General features: G+C 39.0%; 2 protein-coding genes across 3 annotated transcripts in view; one reads left to right on the forward strand and one right to left on the reverse strand.

The window, feature by feature from the left end:
- GIGYF2 (GRB10 interacting GYF protein 2) overlaps positions 1-26,594 on the forward strand; it is a 164,257-nt gene that overhangs the window by 68,966 nt on the left and 68,697 nt on the right. Inside the window, exons 6-8 of the mRNA XM_036766633.1 lie at positions 2,129-2,237; positions 8,860-8,974; positions 10,520-10,560. Coding sequence (XP_036622528.1) covers positions 2,129-2,237; positions 8,860-8,974; positions 10,520-10,560 — 265 coding nt within the window. The remainder of the gene's footprint in view (positions 1-2,128; positions 2,238-8,859; positions 8,975-10,519; positions 10,561-26,594) is intronic.
- Positions 18,294-22,631, reverse strand: KCNJ13 (potassium inwardly rectifying channel subfamily J member 13). Of its 2 annotated transcripts, none has more exons than XM_036766634.1 (2): positions 22,124-22,631; positions 18,294-18,916 (listed from the first exon to the last, which is right to left on the reverse strand). In XM_036766634.1, the coding sequence occupies exons 1-2, from the start codon at positions 22,578-22,580 to the stop codon at positions 18,294-18,296; spliced, it is 1,080 nt and encodes a 359-aa protein (XP_036622529.1). In that variant the 5' UTR covers positions 22,581-22,631. The 2 variants fall into 2 exon arrangements, with proteins under 2 accessions (XP_036622529.1, XP_036622530.1); XM_036766635.1 differs by having other exon boundaries at positions 18,856-18,916; positions 22,360-22,580.

The following is a 26,594-nucleotide window of genomic DNA, read 5'->3' on the forward strand; positions in this document are numbered from 1 at the left end:
ATCAAATCATTGGTACCATGGTGAGCTAAGGTTCGTAAATCGGTATTTAACTCCTTTATGCTCCTTCTTTTATGTGATTTTTTTAAAAGAAGTTAAATTGGCAACCACCAAGTGTTCTTGTCTAACCTGTTGCTTTTTATACCTCACCTATCTATGTTGGGATGATTTTGCCATCTCGGCATAGATAATACCACTTTATAAATATGTGGTATTTTATATACATCTATGGTATGTTAGGGCATAAAATGATACTTTTTTTTTTTTAAAGATATGGGGGAACTGGGACTCAGAAGGGAGTCTTTCTTTGCCAGTTTGTAGCAGGTCTAGGCTGAAACCCGGGGCTTGCGATTTCTGGTTCAGCTTTTTATACAGCCATTAGATATCAGGAATCTTAATGTGCAGCTCCACTTTGTGATTATGATTGTCATTTCTAAAGCCAGAATATTCAGACTGAGTTAGAATTATCCTAGGCCAACCATTTGCTGCTCTGTGTCAACATTGTTTCTGATTTTTGTTTTTTTTGGCTGTTTTTAAGAAGAGGAGCGCTTTCCCTTTATTCCTGTATTCCAGTGGTAATTTAGGTGTTGGTCAAATATTTTTCACTTATTTTTAAAAGCAAAAATAGACTTGAACCTATGAAATTATATATGAATCAATATGCACATATTGTAAACCAGCCTTCCTTATATTCCATTTAAATGTTGTCTTTTGGATATTTTGAGGATATCTTAGCCTTGCTTGTCTAAATATTTATAAGACACTAAGTGTACAGAATGCATCTGTGTAAAGAAATAGGACACTTCTAAGTCCTTTGTTCAAAGACCTTGTAAATCAGATGCCAGGGTTGCTTGAATCTTTTCAATGGGTCTGCCTTGTGGAGTACGCTTTCCTGCCTTTTGCCTTTAATTCTTTGTGTCCTGTGTTTGTATTCTCCTATCCCTCCTCCTTGGTGTCTTTGGGAAGAGAGCCATTTAAGCATGATTTTAGCCTTCCTGTCTCTCCCTTTCATCCCTAGCCCTCACTGTGGTTTCTGGATATTGCCTCTCTCCTGGGCCAGGTCCTGCCGTCCCTCAGCTGGGGAGGGGTTGAGCTTCAGCTTATTTACTTTACAGAAGAGTTTTAAAATGTTCCTGCTTTACTTTTTTGTTTGTTGATACTATTTCAGAGAATTGGAATAGATAATTATATTGCTTGTTAAGGGGAAGAGGGCGATTGTGGAATTTAGGTTTCTGAAGCTCTCTCTGTACCTACCTCCCCCATCCCCCTTCCCACACATACCCGTTTTGGGGCTATTTCATTGCTCCTTAGAGCAGGATGGAGGAAAAACAGGATCACACATTATTTTTGCCATTGAGTAAGACCAGCCAGTCACCTTAGCGGCCAAGACCTTCTGCCTCATCTCTGTTTTCTTGCAGTGAGAGCAGTTCCCTTACTGTCCTTTCTACCCTACCCCTACTGCCTTGTGTGTAATGAGTATTCTTCAGTGATCAAATAGTCTGATCCCTTTAATCCACAAGCACTGATTTCCTAAGTCCCTTAGTGCCAGGCACTGTGCTTAGACATCTACTTCAGGTTTTGGTTTATCATAGATCGCTCCTTGCTGACTATGAGTCAGGCTAGCCCTGGCGGAGAAAAGACATGGCACTTAATTTCCATGTGCCCATGTGCCTCGGGTTCCTCATCTATAACATGTCAATAGTATAACCATTGTGCTATCTCACTTACGAGGTTGTAGGAGAAGCACTGTGCTCCTGGAGTGTAAGGAGGTGGTGCTGGTGGTTAATCTAGGCCATCACTATATGCTGTCTTTGGTGAGCTTCATTGGAGACATGCTGCCTGAGGAGAGAGGTGTGGTTTTAGGCTTTTAGAGGCCCGTGTGCCTTAGCACCATCCTGGTCACTACACCTTGCCCCTAACCCCAACACCATACCATGTGTAAATGTTGTTTGATATGGTGACTCTTGGCCAAAATTATCTTTGTGTATCCTTTATGCTATTTTATTATTAGATATTGCGTGTGTGTGTGTGTGTGTGTGTGTGTGTGCGCGCGCGTGTGCGCGTTTTGAGGGAGAGGGCAATTTCATGTAATTTTCGTCTTTACCCAAATTGCACTTTCTTTCCTTGGCAGAGAAACTTTTCCATGTCTGTAAATAGTGCCGCTGTCCTGCGATTGACAGGACGAGGAGGAGGAACAGCGGTAGGGGCTCCTCGAGGTCGAAGTTCCTCTAGAGGTCGAGGTGAGCTTTTATATTAACAGAATAATGGTGTACAAGAAAGAGGATGCTAGAGGAAAATAACAGTAAAAATAAAAGCTGGTGGAGATTTTTATTTCCTGTATGAACAGGACATAAACATGTTGCTCAAGTACCCTAATTTACGTTTCTAATCAGAAGCCATTTTTCCAGCGCCCAGGCTCCCTAAATCCTAATTTGAGGAACTGCATTCTGGCTCTAGGAGTAGAGGCATGAGCAGGCTGTGACATCTGCTTCTACGTTTCTAAACTCCTTTTGGGATCCTTTTCTCTTCTTCCATGCATCCTCTCCCCCACAAGGATCCTGGCAAGAGTGTTGCATACTGGGATTTTGTATTCCCCAGACTGACTTAGCCTCCTGACCACCCTCAGGCATCTAGAGCACATCTTTGGTAGGGCGTGCTCTCCTGGTGGGGAGAGGGGATGTGTCTCCTACTCCTCAGCCATTCAGGGTCTTTGGCAGCAGTGGGGATGTAATGTGATTTCCCATGGGCATACCTTAAAGTAAAACAGGAAATAATTGTATAGAAAGCAGGTAGTTTAATTTGCAGTCTGACAAATTTCTAACATTTGTTCTTTTGCTTTTTTCTGTTTGATGCTGTGACTGATTTTCTGTCTTGTATTTGTTATCATTGTGTTGTATGAGGTCATCTTGAGTATTTGTTCAATGATCATAGGTATATTTACTTAGTAGCAATCACATCTTACATATCTTATAATTTCGTTTAAAATGATTTTTCAAAGAAAAGTTTAGCTATCTGAAGTGCATAGATAGAATGGCACCAAGTATCCCAGTTAGTTTTTTTATATTATTAGTTTCTGTTGCCTTCCTCATGCCCTTCCTTTACTTTGGGATGACAAAGGTCCATGAAGGGTTTTCTGAAACCAGGCCCCTTGTCATTTCTTAGGACACAATCGTGTGCCATCACAGTCATTTACCACAGTTTGGTCAGCCATTCCACAATTGCTGGGCGTCCCCTCAATTTCCAGTTCTTTGCCACCACAAAAAGAGTTATTAGAAATATTTTTGTACATATGAGTCCATTTCCTCTTTTCTTCGATCTCTTTGGGATACAGAGCTAACATTGGTATTGCTGCACCAAAGGCACAGTCAGTCTTATAGCCCTTTGGACATAGTTCCAACTTGTTTTCTGGAATGGTCGGGCCAGTTCACAGTTCCACCGACTTTACTTAGTGTACCTTTTTTTCCGCAACCCCTCCAGCATTTATCATTTTCCTTTTCTGTCATATTCATCAGTCTGATAGATGTGAGGTGGTGCCTTAGTTTGCACTTCTCTAATTAGTGAGGGCAGCTAAGTGGCATGGTGGATAGAGCACTGACCGGTAGTCAGGAAGACCCGAGTTCAAATCCAGCCTCACATTTCCTAGCTATGTGACCCTAAGCAAGTCACTTCATCCTGTTTGCCTCAGTTTCCTCATGTGTAAAATGAGCTGGAGAAGGAATCAGCAAACCATTCCAGAATCTTTGTCAAGAAAATCCCAAATGGAGTCATGAAGAGTTAGACACAACTTGAAATGAGTGAACAACAGTTGTTAGTGACTTAGACATTTTTAAATATGACTGTTGATAGCTTTGGTTTCTTTTTCTGAAAACTCCCTAATCATAGGATTTAGTTTCTTTGACTTTGCTTCTTATGAGAACTGTAGGCTTCTGGAAAGGGACAAGGTTATACTTCTGAAGATTTGGAAGAATTTATATAGGAGGGGAGTCAAAGATCTGATTAAGAAAAGCTTTAAGTGGAAATTTGAGGGGAAATAGAAAAGTGCCCAGCAATAAAAAAAGCTGTGTGTATGTGTGTAATACTGAAGGTACGTATATGTATATAAAATGGAATGATAGAATACTGTTGTTTTTTTTAAGAAATAATAAAGAAGACAATTTTAGAGAAACTTGGGAAGACTTAAATGAACGTGAGCAGAACCAGGAGGTGTGTGTGTGTGTGTGTGTGTGAGAGAGAGAGAGTGAGTGAGTATGGATATGGGTGCACACGTATATGCACATACCATTGCAGAGCTAAATTTGAACAGATGTAGGGCAATATAATTTCATAGATATTGCTGAGGTTTGGTGGAATGGGAATCGTAATTTAAACATGACAAGGGGTCAGTAAATGTTTGATTTAAAAGAAATTAACTGGAGAGGAAGAGTAAGAAGAATGGAAATATAAAGCTGTTTTATAAAGCTTTATAGGCTATAACTATTTTGGTCATAATAGTCATGTGAAGTAAAGAGAACAAGGGCTATTATCCACTTTTAGTGATGAGAAAACTAGGCCTCCCAAGTAACTTTCTCAGAATAATGGAAGTAATGAGTGGTGCATCCCAGTATTCAAACCCATGTCTTCTGAATCTGCATTCAATACTTTTTCCATTTAATTGCACTACCCTTTTTTAATTTTAAGGCATACACTACATATTAAAGTGTATACCTCTGTAGAAATTATAAACTTTAGTATGTAATAAGCACAAAAGAAAGCATTTGAGTGTGGACAAAAGAAGAAAGTGATATAATTACAGATATACAGTGGACATCTAGGTGGTGCAGTGGAGAGAGTGCTAGGCCTGGGGTCAGGAAGACTTGTCTTGCTCATTTCAAATCTGGCCTCAGATACTTACTAGCTGAGTGACCCTGGACAAGTCATCTAACCCTGTTTGCCTCAGTTTCCTCATCTGTAAAATTAGCTGCCAAAGGAAGTAGCAAACTACCCCAGTATCTTTGCCAAGAAAATCCCAAATGAGGTCACAAAGAGTTGGACATGACTGACAAGACTGAACAAAACTGTGAACTGCTCAGAAGAAGAATGTGAGAGGGGCTGTCTTAATGTAGGTTATAGTACTGGAACAGAAGCAAGGATTAGTAATGGTGTATCAGTGGTTTCATTTATCCAAAATCTCATAGATTTTTGACTTATTGGCAGTTTACTTTCTTAGAAGCCAGAGGAAGCAAAAACAAATTGTTATATGCCAAATTTTGTTATAATCAGAAAGGGAAAAATGAGTGACAAATTGGAATTCTTAAGAACTGTAGGAGGAAGTAACCAATTGTGATAAAAGAAGGGGACACTAGATGTGCTTAAACATATTTCCCAGATTTTAGGAAAACATTTTTTCAAAACTTCAGAAGTTAGGATTAGTTGCTCTTGATAAGAGATTCCAAAGGAGATTTCTTTTTGGGGGACGGGGGTGGGGGAAGGCAGGGCAATTGGGGTTAAGCGACTTGCCCAAGGTCACACAACTAGTAAGTGTGTCAAGTGTCTGAGGCCTGATTTGAACTCAGGTCTTGCTGACTCCAGGGCTGGTGTTCTACTCACTGCGCCACCTAGCTGCCTTGAAAAGATTTCTTTGAAGAAGAGCTAGAAGACTCTCAGAAATCAAATTCTGCCCTAAAAGACCATGAATATACTTGTTGAGGAAAAAAATAACTGTATGTGGGAGGTGACAGGGGAATGACATCGGAATACCCAAGTGGCTGAACAGGGTTCATAGGAGGTGAGAATGAATGTAGACACATGGCAAAGGTGGAGGAGACGGGGCCTAGAGTCCAGGACAAGTATGTAACAGATATCGCAATCCTATGACAATAGTCAGCCTGGAATTAGCTAATACTTACAATATGGTAAAGATAAAAAGAGAATTTGAATCAGCATGAAAATAAAGAAGGGGCAGGTCTGTTGCTTGTAGGAAAAGGGTCTGATGTACAGGCCTTAGGAAATAAAGTGGGCATCCAGTGTTAAGTCGCGGCAAACTTTGGTTAATCGACAGAAAGTTAAACAGAAGAATGACAATTCATTTTTAGGAACAAAAGATCTAAATGCATTTGGCTAAATATAAGGAAGGTACGTGCTTTCATTGAAACATCAAGATAGAAAGAAGCTCAATAACCATCTTGGGAAGGGGAGTGAAAATGAATTCTTATATTGTGTATGAGGCTGGGACTTTTTCCACTTTTAAGCTTTTGTGATTTGTGAATCTTTGTCCCCTATATTATCTTTGTTGGTCTCCAAAGTATATTGTACTATAACTTTGATTGATAAGTCAAAATTTATAAGTTGGTTGGTATTTATGAATGGTATTGTTGAAGGAATTCCCACAGTTCTTTTAAATAGTGAGTTTCTTTGTTGTGTTTGTTCACAGTTGGTTTCCTTTTAATAAATTGATCTAAATATTTAGGGTGATATAATTGACCTTGGAATGTTTCCCACTTGTTTATACCCTAAGATGGATCAGTAGATTTTCTTACCGTGTACATTCAGTGATCATCTGTTCTAAGAGTAGCTTGTGGGAAAGCATACTCTAGGCCACTGGTATCAAATTCAAATAGGAAGACAAACAAAGCCAATCAGCCAGGATTAGGAAGGAAGCAGAAAACTGGGAAAGAATTTTTACTGCTAGTGTCTCTGATAAAGGCCTCATTTCTAAATTATAGAGAGAACTGAGTCAAATTTACAAGAATACAAGTCATTTCCCAATTGATAAAATGGTTCAAGGATATGAACAGGCAATTTTCAGTGGAAAAATTAAAACTATCTGTAGTCATGAAAAAATGCTCTAGATCACTACTGATTAGAGAGATGCAAATCAAAACAACTCTGAGGGACCACATCACACCTATCAGATTGGCTAACATGATGAAACAGGAAAATGATAAATGTTGGAGATGTGGGAAAGTTGGAACACTTAGTTTTTGGTGGCGCTGTGAGCCAATCCAGCCATTCTGGAGAGGAATTTGGAACTATACCCAAAGGGCTATAAATATGCACATACCCTTTGACCCAGCTCTTCTAGACCTATATCCCAAAGAGATAATAAAAATGGGGAAAGGACCCACACGTACAAAAATATTTATAGCAGCTCTCTTTGTGGAGGCTAAGACCTGGAAATTGAGGGGATGTCCATCAATCAGGCAATGGCTGAACAAGTTGTGGCATATGCATTCTAATGGACTACTATTGTGCTATAAGAAATGATGAACAAATAAATGGACTTCAGAAAAACCTGAAAAGATTTATATGAACTGATGCTGAGTGAAGTGAGCAGAACCAGGAGAACATTGTACACAGTAAGAGCCGCAGTGTGTGATGACTGATTTTGATAGACTTAGCCCTTCTCAGCAATGCAAGGACCTAAAACAATTCCAAAGGACTCATGATGGAAAATGCCACCCACAGCCAGAGAAAGAGCTATGAAGTCTGAATGCAGACCAAAGCAGATGATTTTCTTTTTTTGTTGTTTATTTTCTTTGTCATTGTTCCTCCCATTTTGTTATAATTCTTCTGTACGATATGACTAATGTGAAAGCATGTTTAGTAAGAACGTATATATAGAGCCTATATCAGATTGCAAGCCATCTTAGGGAGGGAGGGGGAGAAAATTTAAAACTTATGGAAGTGAATGTTGAAAACTAAAAATAAATGAAAAAAATTTTTTAAAATTCAAATAGAAAGGAAGGAGGAGAAGAATCTCTATGGGTGTATATCAACTTTAAAAAAATCACTTATTAACCCAGTGTGTTCTGTTGTATTATTTAATATATTATTGGCTCTCTTTACTTATTTTATTTACTCTCTGCCTTTTAGAAGGAAAAAGACTTTTCCATTCCAAATGGTGGATTTCCCCCCATTGTGGAGCATCACCACAATAGAGAAAAAGTTTTTATTGTATTAGGTCTTTAATAATGTGCATCATATAAGTTTTACTTATTCTGTGAGCCATCTTGAATGAAATTCCAAAGGATTATCCATTTCATTTCTTTGTACTTCTGTGTTATTGAAATAGACGTAAGTGCCTGACGTCTGGAAGTACTTTTGGTTCTGTGGATTTTTTAAAGTGGTAGCAACATTTATTGTCATGTTGGACACACACTCTCTTGTACCTTTGGCTTTGCTGCTTTAAGATACAACTATGCCCTTGTAGTCAGCCCTCGATTATTTACTCCAGAGGAGGGGGAAGATGCATGGATAAATACTGATAATTTTGGAAATCAGTCATTTTGTATTGAACTTTGAAAAACATCCATATGCTCTTTCAGGACACATGATCGTTCCAACCCATCATCAGAAAAGATTTTTTTTTTACGTGAGGATCTTGGATTAAGTGGTCTCTAAGGGTTTCTCCATATTCTAGGTTCTTTGATCCTAAGCCTGATACCCACTATGCTTTTGGCTTGAACACCAGTGGGGACTGTTGAAGGAGAGGAGTTCTTGGGTAGATGTAGCAAATCTGTTAAGCAGATAATTCATTGAGGGGAGTTGACTGTATTGCAAACTACTGTGTCATGGATGAGTAAGCTATTTTAAATGCCTCAATGGTTCTTCTGTTCAATTTTCCTTTCAGAAATATTCCATATCAGAGTCAGTATCTTTAGCTTTTGTGTGTATGAAAAGTCCAGTTGAAGGCCTCATTTACAGTAATGTTTTATAAATGTAAAATGATTGAGTAGAACATAATTTTAGCATCTATATGTTTTAGTAAGCAGCTCATTAACAAAAAAAATCATTTCAGAGAAAACTTACAGTGAATAGAAACTCCTTTTTGATGCCTATGTGGTCATCTTATAGCCACTTACTTCCGTTTTTTGGTCTTTGCAGGTCGAGGCAGAGGTGAAGGTGGTTTTTACCAAAGAAGTTTTGATGAAATTGAGGGTGGATTTGGGCGAGGTGGCGGCGGCCGTGAAATGCACCGATCACAGAGCTGGGAAGAAAGGTAACCCTGCCCTGGCAGCCTGTGCAGCTCCAAAAGTGAGCCGTGGGAGTGCTGCACTTCCCTCCTTCTTCCGGGGTGAGGTCACTAACCCACAAGGTGGACTGGTTGGATATTCTGAGTAGCAGTCTGGGTGGAAAACCTGCTGATATGAGATGAGAGATGAAATAAACCCAGTAGGAGAAGATTCCTGTGCATTTAACATAAAAATATGTTCTCAGCAAGAATGTACTTACTTTATCAGTACCTTGTTGGATCTCTGATCAGTGTGGGTGCTCCTTCCAACTGTAAAGATTGCAACCAATCTAAGTATTCTTATCTGTGCAACTATTGTTGATGTCCTCGTGTAAGTCCTCCACAGGGTGTCCTGACAATGGGTTAGGGGCTCTCCTTATTTTCTTTCGATGTTGTATGGATACCAGTGGAGCCTGTGAGCTGTTCATTGGTTATCCCTTGTTCTTGCTCTGTGATGGGCAGAAATCCTTTTCCTGCTATGTACGTAGCCTTTAAAAAATGTTTTGTTGATACTCTTGTCTTTTTTAGAACGTTGTCAATTCCCAGTGATTCTCTCCTTTCCCTCTCCCTTAGCCTTCCTTTTTTTTTTTTTAAACAAATAAGCATATTCAAGAAAAACAGATAACGCATTGGCCTTGTCTGAAAATGTCTGTATTGTCCACTGCCCATCTGCCAAAAGGCTAGAGGCATTCTTCACCATCAATCCTCTGGTGTAATCAATTGATTTGAGTGTTGATGTCTTTCAGTGTTGTTTTCCTTTATATTATTGTGGTCATTGTATAAATTATTTTCCTGGTTCTGTTCACTCTGTGACAGACTGCTAGTCTTAGCAAATTTCTCTTAATTCTTTAATTCAGAGAATTTCTTATGACACAGTAATATTCCATTTAATTCAGATGTCATAAGTTGTGCTTTTGTCCTTCATTCAATTCTCTATATTATATCCTACTTAGGCCCACTGTATGCTTCTCCAGATCCTTAGTAGCTAAGAAAGGTATGACCCTAACTGTCCACATGAAATGAACCAAATGAATGAGGAAAGCCTGTTGTCCAGACTGTCATGTGCACTTGGATGGACAATGTATAGTAGAACCGGTCCATCAATGTACGTCTTAGACTGTGAAGAGACAATGAATTGGGTCCATCGTTGACCAGGAGGAGGGAAGCAGCCTACATTGCCTTTGAGGAGTTACCTGGTGTTTTTCAGGACCCCATATTTTTCTCTGAAACAAAGGCCCTTCTTTGGCTGAGACTAAAAGTATATCACAGTCTCTGGAGAATTTCAGTTTTCAGTCATCCAGTGTCTCTCAGGATAGATAATCTAATCTCTAGTAAAATATTTACTTGGATTAAAGGTGAACTTGAGCAGCTAAAGGCTTGTCTTTTCCGATTGTTTAATGAAACCTTCTAGTGAGTCTTACCCCTCTTTTTCATTGTTAGTCCTAAGCTAAGAAGAAAGTGTACTACAACTGGAGTTGAAATTATCATATGGCTTCATAGTCCCTGTTCAAAAGTTTATTTCTGTTTTTCTAGGGGAGACAGACGGTTTGAAAAACCAGGGCGAAAAGATTCAGGTAAGGTGTTTGGCAGTTCGAATTCTGACTTTCATTCTCTAATTGCTTGTTTTCAGTTTTGAGTTATTATAGGATTTTGTAGGGAAAGACAAACTAGAGTGGCCTTATATTCCATATGTGTTCTACATGGTAGAGGTTCCTAATTAGAGGCATGGAAACAATGTTTTCATAACGGATATTTGACTAGTTCTTGACTCTCATGCTGGTTTGTAAAACTGAGTTTGTATCAATTCTTTTTGGGGTAAGGGTGGATTGGGACAGGTTGCAGATTGTATATAGTATTGGTGGAAAATTTGGAGGTGTAATTTTTTTTCCTACTTAGAATGCCTTGCTTTAAGATTCCTTGAAAAATAGGCAGTACATTTCCAATTTCCTATTAGAAAAGAATAGTTTAGAACAGGCCTGCACAACCTGCAGCAGGCTAGAGGATTTCCTCTACATACAAAGGATATTTTCCTCTACATTTTTGGCGAGTCTTCTGAAATCCTTTGGTGGGATGCAGGTTGTGCTGGCCTGGTTTAGAAATAGGGATAGCAGTTATGGATTCTGGACCAAAGCACTAGATTATGGTCTAGAGGCCAAGTCAGGTAGCTTGGTGAGAGCTTTTTGGCCAAATGGAGCCTTAGGAATTATTTTAAATACTGCCGTGATAGGAAAGGCATTATAATATGTACAGAAGTGTACAGAAGGATGGCTTTAGAGTCAGGATATACCTGAGTTCAAATCTTACCCCTCACCCTTAACTGGCTGTGTAACTTTGATGAAGTCACATTGCCTCTTTCCATAGTTATAAAATGAAGTTAATAATGTTCATAATACCTCTCAAGCTAGGATAGATGTGGATAATGGATAAAATACTGGGCCTAGAGTCAGAAAGATTGATCTTCCTGAGTTCAAAGCTGGCCTCAGACACTAACCAGCTGTGTGACCCTGGGCAAGTTACTTCACCCTGTTTGCTTCAGTTTTCGCATCTGTAAAATGAGCTGGAAAAGGAAAGGGCCTGGTGTGTCTGCCCAGAAAAAACCGTAAATGGGGTTAAGTAGGGGTTGGACACGACTAAACATGACTAAACAACAAATCTCTCTTAGAGTTCGTCAGAGAATCACTGAAGACAATGATGTATGTGAAGTGCTTTGTAAACCTTGAGTCTCTTCTGGAAGTTAGGTATGAAGTCAAGTTAGTAAGCATTTAGTACGTGTTCCTGGTAAATCTGACACTAACGTCGCTTTTCAGTAGCCTCATTTTGGGCAGGGCTGTCGTCAGTACGGCAGTGCTAAGTTAGGAGATTGAAAAGTGCCTAATTATGGCTGTTAAGAGAAAGAAATAACAGGTGAAAATGACTTTGGCACCGTTCTAATTCCAATCACAACTAGAGTAGAGTCTTTTCAAGGACTGATTTCCTTGCTTAGTCATTTATATCTCAGTCTTCTTTCCCTGCCATCTTACTAATCTGGGTTTTAATGTACTCAAGCCAGGAGAGACCAAAATGAAACCTTCTAGTTAGTGGATCCAGATACTTAAGGAAACTGTCATGTGACCTGTGCTGTTACGGCTTTAATGAGCTCATCAGAAGTCATATTGTAGAACTATCAGTCTTATCATTTTTAATTTTGTGCAGTTGTTCCATTGCCCTCATTAGGCTGTGAGCTCCTTGAGGGCAGGGTTTGTATTGTGCTTCTTTCTATCCCTAGTGCACAACATAGTGCCTGTCACATAGCAGGTACTTAATAAATCTTTATTGACTGACTAACTAGTGTAGTGTAGTGAAAAGAACATTGGTTTCTGAGTAAGAGGAGCTGACCTTCCACTTGTGGCTGGTTGACTCTGGGCGTTTACCTAAACTTTCTGGGCTTCTGTCACTTGATCATTCGTTTGAGGAGTTTGGCTTGGAGGATCACCAGTATCCTCCCCAGCAGGTGTTTGGAGGTGGAGTGCTTCGTAAAGCTTGAAACACAATGTAAGCCATTTCCTGTTAATATTTGAAGGAAAATGAAAGATACAGTTGGAAGGAACATGAACTGCTTTGGATTCTACATATCCCTACAAATGCCTAAAGTATTCTCACATCCTGACACTTCCTCTGTGCTGTTAAAGTGAATGATAATAATAGTAATAGCAGCTGACAGTGATGTGTCACCGTGAGGCAGATGAGGTGCGTTACAGAAATTATCCCCTGTCAGGTAGGTGTTCCAGGTTTTAGAGGGCTCATTTTACAAAAGAAGAAACTGAGCTCAGAAAGGTGAATCTGGTCCTTTGCTCATGGTTCCCCAGATGTCTGGTGAATTTGAACCTTTGTTTTCTCTATGTTTCGCTTGGCTTTTAAGCCCATTATTCTTTCTACTACACTTTTCAAGACTTAAAGAGTATTGTTAACTAATAAGGTAATGAGAATCTTATTCATATTATTCCAAAGGGTAGAGAGATGTTACTAAAGTGGTTAAGAAATGATAGCAACCACTTTTAACCACTTTAGAGTCAGGATAGACCTGAGTTCAAATCTTACCCCTCACCCTTAACTGGCTCTGTAACTTTGAGGAAGTCCCTTTGCCTCTTTCCATGGTTGTAAAATGAAGTTAAAATTACAGCAACTACTGTTTTGTCTTAATGTAATCATGTTCTCTTTGCTTAATGAAGTACAGGGAAAAACCAGAAGTTTTTGGTGAGTTAAATAGCTCATGGAAAACCATATGTAAGGATTATAATTATGCTTGTGTTAATCCCATGAGAGTAATTTTGCACTTAAAGTCTATTAGGAGTGTGTTCAGAAAAAAGAAATGCTTCCCTTCTGGGTCTTTCCCTTTAGACACGCCACAAGGGCTAAGTTAGAGGTAGCTTCATCCCAACACTGATGTTGGGAAACTTAGAGATACTAAGATTGAGGAGGACTTTCTCCTAGGGTATAATAGGGGCTTGTAGTGAACATTTTTGGGGAAAATAAAAGCTCATCTTCCTGCTACTTGTTTAGAATTTGGCTGTATATCTCAGATTTAGACCTGGCAGTGATTTTCAAGATCATTTGAGTCCAGCCTCTTCATGTTAACAGCTGAGGAAAGGCCCAGAGAGCTCTGATACCTGAATTTAGGTTAGGCAAGAACCAGGAATCCGCAGAGTGGAACACAGGGAACCTCTGCTTCTCTAACTCCAAATCCAGCTTGCTTTCCACTGTCTAGAGCCTGAGAGGACAGAGAATGGGGCTCCATCAGATGCCTATTAGTCATCACTAAATTTGTGCCCATTACCGTGGAGACCAAGAGTGAACATTCTACAGTAAAAATTATATTAAGAGCCAATGGGATGAGCATTAGGATACATTCTGTACAAAGTTTCCTAGTTGATACTAAGCAATACAAATGTCAAGGACTAAAATGATACTAATAAACTCAGTGGATTTTGTGAGCATATGATTCTGATTAACCCCTCTTAAAGTACTGAGAAACTGAAAATGTGCTAGTTGCCACATGGCTACTAGCAAAGGCAAATTTTTTTTGGCTCATTTGGCAAAATACCAACATCTTGACCTTCAGCCACACCCTTAATGCTTCATTCTGCTGCCCTTAGGAGTTTATTCAGAGTGAACTCTCTAAGAATATTTCACAGCATCAAGACTCCCTTGCTCACTATGTCTGACACATGACTGATCATCCGGCTTTTACTGAGAGACCTCCAGAGGGGGAGAGCCACCGACTACCTGCTTACCCAGCACACTTTAAGGTGGTGGTAAATGTTCATATAATAAAGAAGTAAAATAAATACAAACAAGTCAGCAACGTGTTGACTAGTGACTGTGTTGGAATGAAGGTGATGTGTGAGTCTGTTATCCTTGCTCCCTCTTCCACATCCCCTACCTCCTTGTTACGTACTCTTCTGAATACATTGCAGATTTTACATTGGAAAAGTGAAGGTTGAATGTAAAGGAAATAACATCAAAGAAAGCCTTTCAATCTATTGGGGGGGACACCTTTCAATATAGATCTCACAGTACCATTATATTTTTCATAATCCAGGTTCATCTGGTTTGTTGTTTTCATTCTGTTGTGGCTGACTCTCCATGACCCCATTTGGGGTTTTCTTGGCAAAGAAAGGAACTGAGGCAACCAGGATTAAGTATCTTGCCCAGGGGCACACAGCCCATAAGTGTTTGAGGCCAGGTTTGAACTGAGGAAGTTGAGTCTTTCTGACTCTAGGCCAGGCCTGCACAACATTGTGGGCCACTTGCAGCCCACCAAAGGATTTCGGGTGGCCTGTGAAAAATGTAAAGGCAGTAAAACAGGCCTGCACCACATTGGCCTGCTATTCACTGGACCCCTAGATGCTCAGTGTATGAGATACTACTTCCTAATTAGGAATCCCTTTTGGTTAGTAGTTTCAGCAATCTTGTTTTAGGGTAGAAGCCTCTTGGTACTATATCCTTAAAGTGAAAAGCAGTTTTTCGAGTAACAAAAGCTATTACCGTAGCCTCTAAGTCTGGCCTTTTCTCTGTGCTATTTTCATCCTGTCCCCATTAAAAAAGAAATAGCAAGCATTAAATTTACAGCTCCTAGCTTTGACTTGACACACACCATTCTAAACATGTGTTCTGGCCTTCCTTGGTCATCAGTAATACAGTATTCATCTTCCTCCAGTTTATTTTTCCATGTAAACTTAGTAGTGGGGCTTCCAGAGGCGGGGGGAGGGAGGAGGGGAATAATAACTCCTTGTGAGAGTTTGGAAAGATAGAATTTGTGCATTTCAATTTTGTAAGTGTATGTGTAGGGGGGTAGTTTTATGTTGAAAAGAAATCTTAAAGTATATGCCAAGAAAAATCTAAAAGGTTTTGGTCATTAGGGTGATTGAAGAATGCTCCATGAGAGTCAAACTTTACATATATTTACTAGAAAAGGAAGTAATGATCCAATACAGCACGACTTCATTTGGAAGGCACGCCATACTAATGTATCTTTTTTTGACAGGGTTAGTAAGTCAGATCAGGGACATGCTACAGATAAAGTTTACCTGGATTTTAGCAAAGTATTTGATCAAATTTGTTATGCTTACAGAAAAAAATGGAGAGATGTGCTAGATGATAATAATGTTAGTTTCAGAATTGTTTCTATGGCTTGACCCAAAGAGTACTTAACATTTAGATAAAAACATGGAAGGAGCACTCCAGTGAGATGCTATAGGGATCTGGACTTGTCTCAGTAACTTGGATAAAGGGAGAGCTGTCTTCTTTGTCAAATTAGCAAATGGTACAAAAGCTGGTATGACTAGGTAACATATAGAATAATTAGAATCCAGGGAAGTCTTGACAGGTTAGGTCCAATTTGACCAAATTAAACTAAGATGAAATGTAATAAGAGATAAAAGCAGCCTTATACTTGGTTTCAAAAAATCTTCCAGTGTACAAGATGGGGAAGACACGATTAGATACTCAACAAGACTGAACAAGATGGGATAGGATCGGATACAGTTCAACAGTGTGACATCATGGCTGCCACAAAATATGGTCTTAGGCTGCATTGAGTATTACATCTTCCAAGAATATGGAGATAACACTCCCTTTACACTTTATTCTGATCAGACCATGTTGTGTACCATATTTTAGCAGACACTGATAGGTTGGGGAGGGTCCTGAGATATTGGTGCCGTATGAGGTTAGGTTTGAAGAGACCAGAAGCCTCAGGCTGAGGAGGAGGAGAGTGTGGGAGGTCACTTTTTGGTGGGTGGAATAGCTTTGTTAAAGCGTTTGAAAGATTTTGACCTGAAAAGGGATTCTTACCCTTGCCAGGGCAGAATCAGAGATTACAAAGCCTATTTAGGATTGATTTTAAGGAGAACTTTCTTAATAGTTGGCTTTGTCCAGCAATAGAGTGGACACAGTACTTGGTGAGCTCCTTCTCTTAGGAGATATTCAAGCAAAGTCTTGGATGACTGCTTGCGAGTCAGGTTTTAGAGACAGTTTTTTTTCCGACATAGTTTGGACTAGATAGCTAATTTTGTGATTCTCTGACGCTTTCCCGGGTCTGCATTGTACCTGTAATTAGTTTATTCCCTACTTGTCTAATGACCAAGTTAATATATCATTGGAAAGAACTGACACAGATCTGCTTAAGAGTAAGAAATCCACCCACAAAGATGATTAAAATGTAGTTATCATCGAATAATGGAGTTGGAAGGAACCTTAAGTGCCATCTAGTCCGGTGTCCCACTGATCTTTTGTGTTTTCAGAAGAACCTATTTGCTTTGAATCTAGAAAAGGAAATTTTGTTAATTCTTTGACATGTAAGTATTCACACTGGATAATACTGTTTCTTTGCCCCTCTCTGTAGTAGTATTATGTTTGTGTGTTTGTGTCCTTAAATTCTTAAAGAGACTTCATGATTATAATGTATCCTATTAAGTTACAGTATGGAATCATTTGTGTGTTTTCCTTAAAATGAAAACTATGATGATGTAATTTGCAGTTTGGTGGTTTGGTTCCAACTTTTGTAGTAGATAGTGTTTGCTCATAAGGTCTTCCAAGAAGTACAGTTTTGGAACCAGAGCGCCTATGCTTGAGTCTTTACTACTGGTTACCTGTGTGGCTTGGAGCATATTGCTGAACTGTTTTCTGCCTGTCTTTGCTCATATGCCAAATGAAGCGCTTGGATGGGACATAATCTCTACAGTTCTTTCCAGCTTTAAGTCAGTGCAACCATAATCCTAGTAAAAATCTGTTTTAGTTGTATATGCTAGATGTAGGTTATATTGGTTATATATTAGGTTATATTGACTTGCCTTCCATCTTTTATCATCTCTGTAGGAAAAATAAAAATGTTATGTAGCAAACCCTCTTTTCTGTGGAAAGATGGATTATGCAACGTTTAAAGTATAGACTGTAGTTAGGTATTTTAAACAGTGTACATAAATGTAATGGGTATCATTCTGTTTTTAATAAATCAAAAGCATCACCCTATTCTCTTTCTTTTTTGTGGCCCCAATACTGGTCCATTTTCCCATATCATGGTCAAAGAAATATTATTCTGAGGAAAGATACAAAGTACATGTATCATTATTTCTTACATTCAGAATAAATAGGTTGCTACTAACTTAAAAACACTCTCTACAGGATCCCTTTTTTACTTTTGTTTTTTTTTATTAGAGTTTTTTAATTAGGTCTAATTTGCCTTTGTAAGAATTCTCTGAACACTTAAAAGTCTTATGTCCTTATGAATTTCATTATTAGTTCTTAAAAATTAAGGCCAATACTTAATGATCTTCCTGGCTTTCTGAAAAGTGTGATAATTTATATAACATAATCATTGTATCCAAGGAGAATTTACATCATATAGAGTTACTTCAAATTGGAATTATATGTATTACAGTAATTCATAGATTTAAATGGGTTTGTTAGGTGGGTTTTTGTTTTTGCTTTGGGGTTGCTTTCTTGAATTCATTGTCTTTTACAAAAAATATCAACTCATATTTAAATGTCATCAGAAATGATGTCTGTATAATTTTTCTTTCAGTCACTGTAGCTTTGATCAGTTTAGTGAAATCAGCTGGTAGAATTTTTACTTTCCCAGATTCTGTGTTACCAGAGTGTCTGCAGTGAATTCATCCACTAGTCTCAGTTTATGTGGTCACATACCATGCTTTGCATGCCGTGCTGTGATTGGAGAAAAAGATAACGGGATAGCAATGATGAGGGGAAAGCAGCTGCACATCCAGTTAAGTAGTTTAATATAATTTTTAAATGTAGCCATGTTCCAAAACTATTCTGCTAGCCCAATCTCAGAGATCTGAATGTTATCAATGTGTTGTCCATTAATATTGATCCCCATATCAGTACTGTTTGGGTTCTTAGGGACTATAGCAGTTTGAAGTTCAGGGACAGTGTTGTCAAAACTCTCCATTTTGACAACATATTCACCTTTGGAACCGAAAGTCATCAGAGAGGCAAAACTGTGATGCATTATGATCTCTGATGGTAAGTAGGATGTCCTCTTTTGGCACACTTCTCCTGTGCCCTCGTGAATAGCTGAGAGGAAAACAACTAATTCAAAGTGTCCAGGATTTTCCTGCTGCAGGAGAGCAGCTAGAGGGCTTGAGGGTGTAATGGAGTGATAGTAGGTCAGTGGAAAGATAAAGATTGGACACTCCTTGGAGTTGATACCGTCAAGGTGGAAGTCCACACTGGTCTGGTAGATTTGGTTATTTTCTTGTTCCTGGTAGAGAATAGCAGAGACCCGGATGCTGGTGAGTGGGGTATGTTGAGTGTTGGCCACTCTGAAGATCAGATTTGGTTTTCCATCTACATGGGCTACTACTGCCAAGTTAGTAAAGCGGATCCAGAAAATTCTGTTCTTTGGACAGGCAATCTTTGCCACAAAGACACCTAGATTAGAAACAGTTGATTTTGTTACAAACTTATAACTAATACTAACTAACTTTTATGAAATAGTTTACCAAGTGTTGTATTTTTGGTGTTGTTACTTACATTAGGTTAGATGGTAAATTCTTTATATTTTAGGTATCATTTTTTTTAGAATAGATTAGGAGCTAGATTCTAAGTGTCATGTACTGCCTCTTGGAATTAGTTTTGCTTAACTTTTTTGGGAATGTAAACTTTTTATGGAGGGCCTGGAAACAATTTGTGTGTTTGTAAGTGCCTGTTTTGTCAAAACTTTTCAAAGAAAGAAAATGTATTCTTGGCATATGTGTTCTTAGTATAGATCTAAATCAGGCCTGCACAACATACGGCCCATGGTCTGCTTGGAGCCTGCCGAATGATTTCAGATGGTCCGTGAAAAATGTAGAGGATGTAAAAGAAAGTAAAGGTGTACCAAGTGCTTTGACTGTACCCCGCTTAACCTGCCTTCCACTAGTCACTATGGTGCCCATCATGTAACTTGGCAGGTGGGTTGCCACTGCACGCTCTCTCTCCTGTTTGTCATGTGACCTGTGGCAACCAACCATCGTTATACCTTTACTTGGAAAGTGAGCCTCTAAAAACCTATCTGCGGCCAGAAGTTTAGCCTTGGCCCCTACTTACTACCACACTGTGCAGGTCTGCTTTAAATGGAGATCTTTTTAATATGAATAAAATTGCTTTCGTTTAGTGGGAATGGGAAAATTCCCTTTTCCTTGCTGGTTAGATTTGGGGGTGGAGGTGGTGACCTCTGATTTCATCAGTGTAGTGACCTTCTAGCTCCACTGATCTGTGGTTTGTAATCTTAGAGAATTGCTGAGGCCTTGTGAAGTTAAATGACTTGACCAAGGTCACACGACTAGAACTGTCTGACCACTCTCCACTACACCATTGTTTTCTAAACTTTTTAAATTGCAGATTGATATCAGTAAAAGATTTTTTTTAGAGGGTGCCCTGATTGGTAAAAACTGTTTTGAGCACCATCCCCCCCCCCCCCCCGTCCATGTCTATAATTGTTTACTTATACCTTATACATGTACTACTCCATCAGTAATTATATAGGTTATAAAACTTTCCCCCAAGTAGACATTTTAAAATATGATGTCATATTTTATCTTAGAATCAATAGGGGAGCCTCTGGAGTTTTGAGAAGGGTAGTAAAATGGTCTTATTTGTGCTTTAGGAAAATCATCCAGCAGCTATGGGAGGATAGATTAGAGAGGAGAAAGACTTGCATCAGATAGACCAGTTAGGAGGCTATTGTATTAGCTTGGGCAAGATGAGATGAGATCCTGAACTAGAGTGATCCATAGGTCAGTAGGAAAAGGGGCCAGAGAACTGACAAGATTGGCACCTGATTGGATAGGTGGGAGGGTCCAAAGTGAGGGGTCCAAGAGGGCACAGAGCTTGGGAGAACCTTTGTGGCGTGTAGTGCTGCTGATGAGAATAGCTGGGAAGTTTGGAAGAATGGAGGGATTAACCTGTGGGATTAACTCTGACTCACTCAGAATGGAAAGTGATGGGGCTCTTCCTTGCCACAGTCCAGAGGTAAGGGCGGGGGTGGGGGGGGTGGGGGTGGGGTGTCTTGGGGATAGAGACAAGGATGGAATTTTCTATGCCCATGAAGGGTCACCACCCTACCTCAAATAGGATATTGGGGTGTACCTTAGGGAGGTAACAGAGGAATTGCTGGGGACAAGGACAAGCATGGTTGTGTGAGAGCTTTCTTTCTAATTGGTTACATACTCCTTGGGGACTCCACTTTGAAGACCACTGCATTTTACTATCTATTATTAGGACACTGCTGGTTTTTTTCTCCTTCTGAGTGTTGGGCTAGTAGTAGGGGCAAGAGGAGGGGGGCACCTAGTAAAGGGAAATGCCCTTTGGTAGTTGTCAGATACTTAAAGCTGAAGGAGGAGCTTTATTCTAAGTCAAATGGTCTTCATGATATGGTATGTTGAAAATAGTGTTGGATTTAGAGTTTGAGGGCCTGGTTTCCAATTGTGCTCTGCCACCACAAAGGCTGAGCCGCCATAACATCTCACTGATAAAGTGATAGGCTTGTACGGATTCTGTTTGTGGCACTTTACAACTTTCAGTATTTGTTGCTGTGAAGGAACTCAGGGAATGTTATCACATCTGAAAGCCAAGTTTTTTGCCTTGTGAAAACATATATTTCAGAACTTGCATTAATTAAAGGCTTTTAAAGTCCTTGCAACAAAACTATTTTTGCAGGTGTGTTTATTACCACCCACCCCCCCCACCCCCCCCGTGCCAAACTAAAGCATCATAGGTCATAGGATTTGCCAAAGATCACAGTAGGACTAGGACCTGAATCGATTTTCCCTGACCCTTCACCTAGTATTTCTTTGAGGAATTTAGAAAGGCATTTAGAAGGAAGGACTTTTGTTTGTTGAAAAGCAGGTGTGAAAGGAAGGGGTTTTGTTTGCTGAAAGGCAGGTGTAAAAAAAAAAAAGTGTTATTCCTATTAAGGGTTTCCACCTTACCTGAGAGACTTCCCCCAAGGACTTTTTAAAAAAGATCTGGGACACTATTTTGCAACCTAGTTTCCAGTGGATTTTTATCTAGGGTGGGTGCTGGATTAGTCTATTTCATGTAATACGGATTCTGGTATTATGTATGTCCTCACTGGAGGGTCAGTAAGTATTATTGAAATCAGAGGGAAATTCTGACTGAATTGGATAAAAAAGTAAACTGAATTTTTACTTGCATTAAGATACAGAAGCCACATTTCAACACCACATTTCACAATTTGGAAGCTACGTCTGCGCAACTAGGAATGCATTTCAGTCTGGGATAATAGGTTTCTGGGACTTAGTTGCAAATTTTCCTCCTTAGCTGCCCTCTAACATATGAAGATAAAATGTATTTGGCTTTCTTGAAAAGCTTGTGGAATCTCTGTGGAGCTTGATAAGTGTTAGGATTTACTAGCAAGGTCACTTCTTCAGGATGAGAATTTCTGATGAGGCTGTTTTTAGCATAGAATTGTTACTATTTAGTGGTAGGGAGGGAAACCTTTATCTTTTCCCTGTGCCCTGGAAACTCCCATCCTATTGAGAACATATCTCAGAGGTGAATCCTTTTCTGTGTTACATGAATTTCCTGTCCTTTCAAAATACTTGGTCACGTTTTTGAGAGAACAGAGAAAATTACCTGTGATAAAGGCCTCCATCATGATTCCCAGGAGCATCTGGGCGGTTAGTAAGAAAACTGCCCGTGCACAATCGCCATTGGGGTACATGGTACCGTAGCCAATCGTGAGCTGTGTCTCCACTGCGAAGCAGAATGCAGCTGAGAAGCTGGTGAGATATTTTACACAGATAGTATGGTTTTCAGGTGGTTTGTCATGGTTGAAGTCAAGATCGCCATTCATGTCAGCTAGCACATACCATAAGGTTGCAAAGAGGAGCCAGTGAAGCAGAAAAGATGTAGAAAAGATGAACAACATCCATCGCCACTGCATGTCTATCAGGCATCCCCACAGATCGCGTAGCCGGGCAAGGCAAGCTCCTCTGGCTTTGTCCATGTGCAGTGTGCTGTGGCCGTCTTTGGTCATCATCCTCTTTCGTGTTTGAGTCAGGAGTGGAGCCCTGTACTTACCGGCATCCATCCTTGGCTGTTATGCTCTGAAACCAGAAGGATTTCTTGCTAGCTGATGGTTAGTCAACATGAAAAGATTCTGACAGCCCCCACTATCATACATTCTTCCATAAACAGATTGGCCAAAAGTGATTCTTCCCAGTCTAAACGCTTACAGTATTTATCTATACCATGCAAATAGCTTGTTAGGCTTTTATGTTATGCTCATAGTGTGTTTTGCATAACAGGTATTCACTAAATACTTGTTGATTTGATTAATTTTTCTATAGTTGGCAAAAGATGGCTGGAATAAGGCTAAAAAGAAATAACTTTAATGGATTAAGACTGTTGTTACTTTATAACATTTAGATTAAAAAGCTGGAATTACTTGGAAATTAAATTTCTATATAGTATCAACTTTTCTATCTTATCTACCTTCAGAATCTCTATACGTAGCCGTACTGTTCAATGAACTTAGGAAATAGGGTTGTGCTAAGTTTTAAGTCACATTCCAGAGGTGGACAGGTGTTACATAACAACGTATGTAATAATGAAGTGTAACAATGCTTCGACCATCTGTTCATTGTGTAGTGGAAATAGCACTAAACAGGTACAATTGGATAATTTAAACAAGCGACACATTTCAAAAGTTGAGCAAAAATGAATCATTATGTAAGAGTTGAATGAAATGTCAGTTTTATAAAGATGATAATACACTAAGTAATAAAGTGGTTGTTTGAACATTTTAACTTCCAGGTTCTCACTGGGGGTCTGGTTTTCCTTTGTTAAATGTCATTGGGTGTGTTATACCTGGGCTCACCTGTATGTGGGTCAGGTCTTTCTTTGGTGTCCTAAGAAAGGGGCTTCTACAAACAGGAAATGAAATGAGGACTGTTTCCCATTGAATACTCCTTTGAAAAAGAATACATCCTCATAGCAGGGGTCCGTTAGTTCTGATTTCCATATAGAAACCTTGTCATTATTTCTGCATCCTTTACTTGGAATAAGTAGACATAAGAAGGTTCCTAGCAGAAGCATTCAGCATGGAAACTCTGCTCCTGTGGCCTCTTCAGGTGCTCTCCATAGCTATTGACCTGACTCGGAGATTTGAAAAGTGTTTTTTGGGCAGATCACAACTGGTTATTAGATGATTAGTTATTTAATGCTCCTTTCTGCCAGAGAGATTCACTTTGGTTTTTTTTGTAATCTTCATTCTCAATTTTAGTCTCTGTTTGAAACTTTTTTTTTTCCTTCCTATTGGGCCATTGGATTTGAACCCTCAATTTAAAATGGTTCAGAGACCTTTAAAAGGAAAAAAGGAGCACCCTTATTTTCCATTTTTCATCATGAGTTTATTTAGGGTTAAGTGATTCACATTTATACATTTTTAATGCTAGATTATCCATTAACACAGTTAAAAGAATTGAAGTCATCCTTGAAGTGTAATGAAGATTACAAATGAAATAACATGCTAGTGGGTAATCAGACTCTCAACATAAAAATGATTATAAATGTCTGTCATATCATTTATTGGTACTGTTGCTTGGGTGTAATTATTTAATGACTGATTTTACCAGGCACAATACACAGTGTTTTATGCACAGACACATAGTCACTATTTTTATGGAAGTTCAAGACTTCTTCAGAGGTGATTGATGTTGCTACAAATGTAGTTTGTGTCAGCATATGATTTTATTAAACATAGTTTTTTTAGATTTTGGCCCTGGCCCTCTACCTAGGTTTACTTTCATTTTCTCTAATAGTTCTTCTTAGAAGAATAAAATATGAAATAGCTCCTTATCTTCAATCATCCTTTTAGGTTTACGTGTGATTTTCAGTGCAGATACTGCTATTTGCATGTTGTTTTTTAGTTTGAACACTCTGTTCCACTTACATCAGAATTTTTCCCTGCAAGGACCACAGTTAACTCTTTAGTTAATTTATTTTCACACTTAGATCTCCTTGGTTCAGAAATGTGCAGCGTAAGTCAATTATATACTTCCTATGTGCGAAGAGCATTAGGAGAGATCCAGAGTTTAATTAATAAAGACCAGCCCCTGACCTTCTGGAACTCAACTGTTCAGGCTGATGTGACACACACACATATGAGAGATACAATTAGCAGAAACAGTGTCATCTATGAATTAAAGTTATGTGCGAGGTAAGGCCTGTGCTAACCTGGTGTACATGCTCACACCTTAGGGCCTTGGAGCCATTCATTATTTGAGAGCCCAGGGCCCAGCATTACTCAGTGCAGCCCTGGCCTTTTGATCAACGATAGCTTAAAAGTTTTCATCCTGCTTAGTGTCACTTGTCAGTTTTTTAAGCCCCTTTCTAACAGATATCTCCTAATCACTAAATTCATTTATTTAAGAAATAAGAGTTTCTGCCATTTGAATTTTAATTGTTTCTTCTCCTACTCTACCCTACCTCCATCCCCCACCCCAGCACAATTCCTGAATCATTTTCTTCCTGCTAGTTTTGTGTCACCTACGTCTTGACCCCTACCATCCTGCTCCCCTTTCCACTTTCTCTTTTGCTCCCGACAGCTTAAAATATTTCATTTTCTTGCTAAAGAGGTTGTCCTAAGGCGACCTTCATTTTTTGAAGGCTCTGGGAGGCCTTTGCTGTCTGATGACTGAGACACACCAAGCTGTATCCTACATTGCTGATGACACTGACCTCAGTTGTTGCCTTCTGTAAGACCCTGCATAGGTCACTTCATTTTTTGGGGCCTCAGTTTGGTCGGGGTGAATTGGGCAGGACTTGGACCAGATAATAACAGTAGTAAGGTTAGCAAACATGTAGAGGACAGTTTAAGGTCAACAAAGCAATTCATTCTCATAACACCTTTGCGAAATTGGTATGATATTTACTCCCTTTATACATTTAAGGAAATGGAGGCAAACTTGCCTGTGGTCACAAAGTTAGAAAGTATCTGAGGCAGGAGTCATCACACTCAGGTCTTCTGGCTCTGAGTCAAGCACTCTCTCCACTCACTCATGATCTCTGTTTTTTTCTGTTCCACCTCCCCTAAGCCCACATGCTGCTTTTTCTATATTTTGCATAATTCATTCACTGTTTTGTACTTTATCTCTAGCAGTCAGTGTAAATAGATTTTAATTGCCAATCAGTAAGTTTCTCAGGAAAAAGAATTGTCCCTAACATTTTCTATTACTATTTCTATTGTCCTATCTGCAAAGTACTTCATCCTTTAGGGCATCCTGTCATTCATTAAGTGATATTTTGATGAAAGAAGTTTATGTAGATATTATTACTGACTTCTACTTCGATGATTTACATTGACTAAAATGCTTGTAATGATATAAGTAGTGGAAAGGAGAGAGTATTTTGTCTGAGTGAGAAAGTTTTCATGTGTGTGTGGAGCACGTGTGTGTGCATGTGTGTTTGTTTTACTGCTTTGATGAATTAAAATAAAGGACTATTAGACCCTTCAGAGAGAGAGAGAGAGAGAGAGAGAGAGAGAGAGAGAGAGAGAGAGAGAGAGTGTGTGTGTGTGTGTGTTTGTTTGTTTGTTTTGTTTTACTGTTTTGATGAATTAAAATAAAGGACTATTAGACCCTTCAGAGAGAGAGTGAGTGTTGTGTGTGTGTGTGTGTGTGTGTGTGTTTGTTTTGTTTTACTGTTTTGATGAATTAAAGTAAAGGAGTATTAGACCTTTCAGGCTAACATTCTGAAATTATGTCTTCTAAAGCTCTGCCATGGTTTAAAAGAATGTAGGTCATACTACGTGGTAAAGACAAGCCATCACTATAGTTGTCATCTTAGTTGATCAATTTTATTCGCATTTGTTATAAACTGGCCAAAACAATTAAGACTTTATTGAGAATATTATATACCAGTCCTTTTTACATAATTGGTAAAAATTATAAAATAATAGTTCATTTAGACCAATTAATAAGCTTCATGGCCTTTTCACTTATCCCTTTAAGAGGAATAACTGTTTTTATTCCAATCTTAACCATAAATTTAAATCATGATTAGAATTAGGATATAGGTAGTGAGAGAGAGAGAGAGAGAGAGA

This window comes from Trichosurus vulpecula, chromosome 7 (assembly GCF_011100635.1).
Source record: "Trichosurus vulpecula isolate mTriVul1 chromosome 7, mTriVul1.pri, whole genome shotgun sequence".
NCBI lineage: Eukaryota > Metazoa > Chordata > Mammalia > Diprotodontia > Phalangeridae > Trichosurus > Trichosurus vulpecula.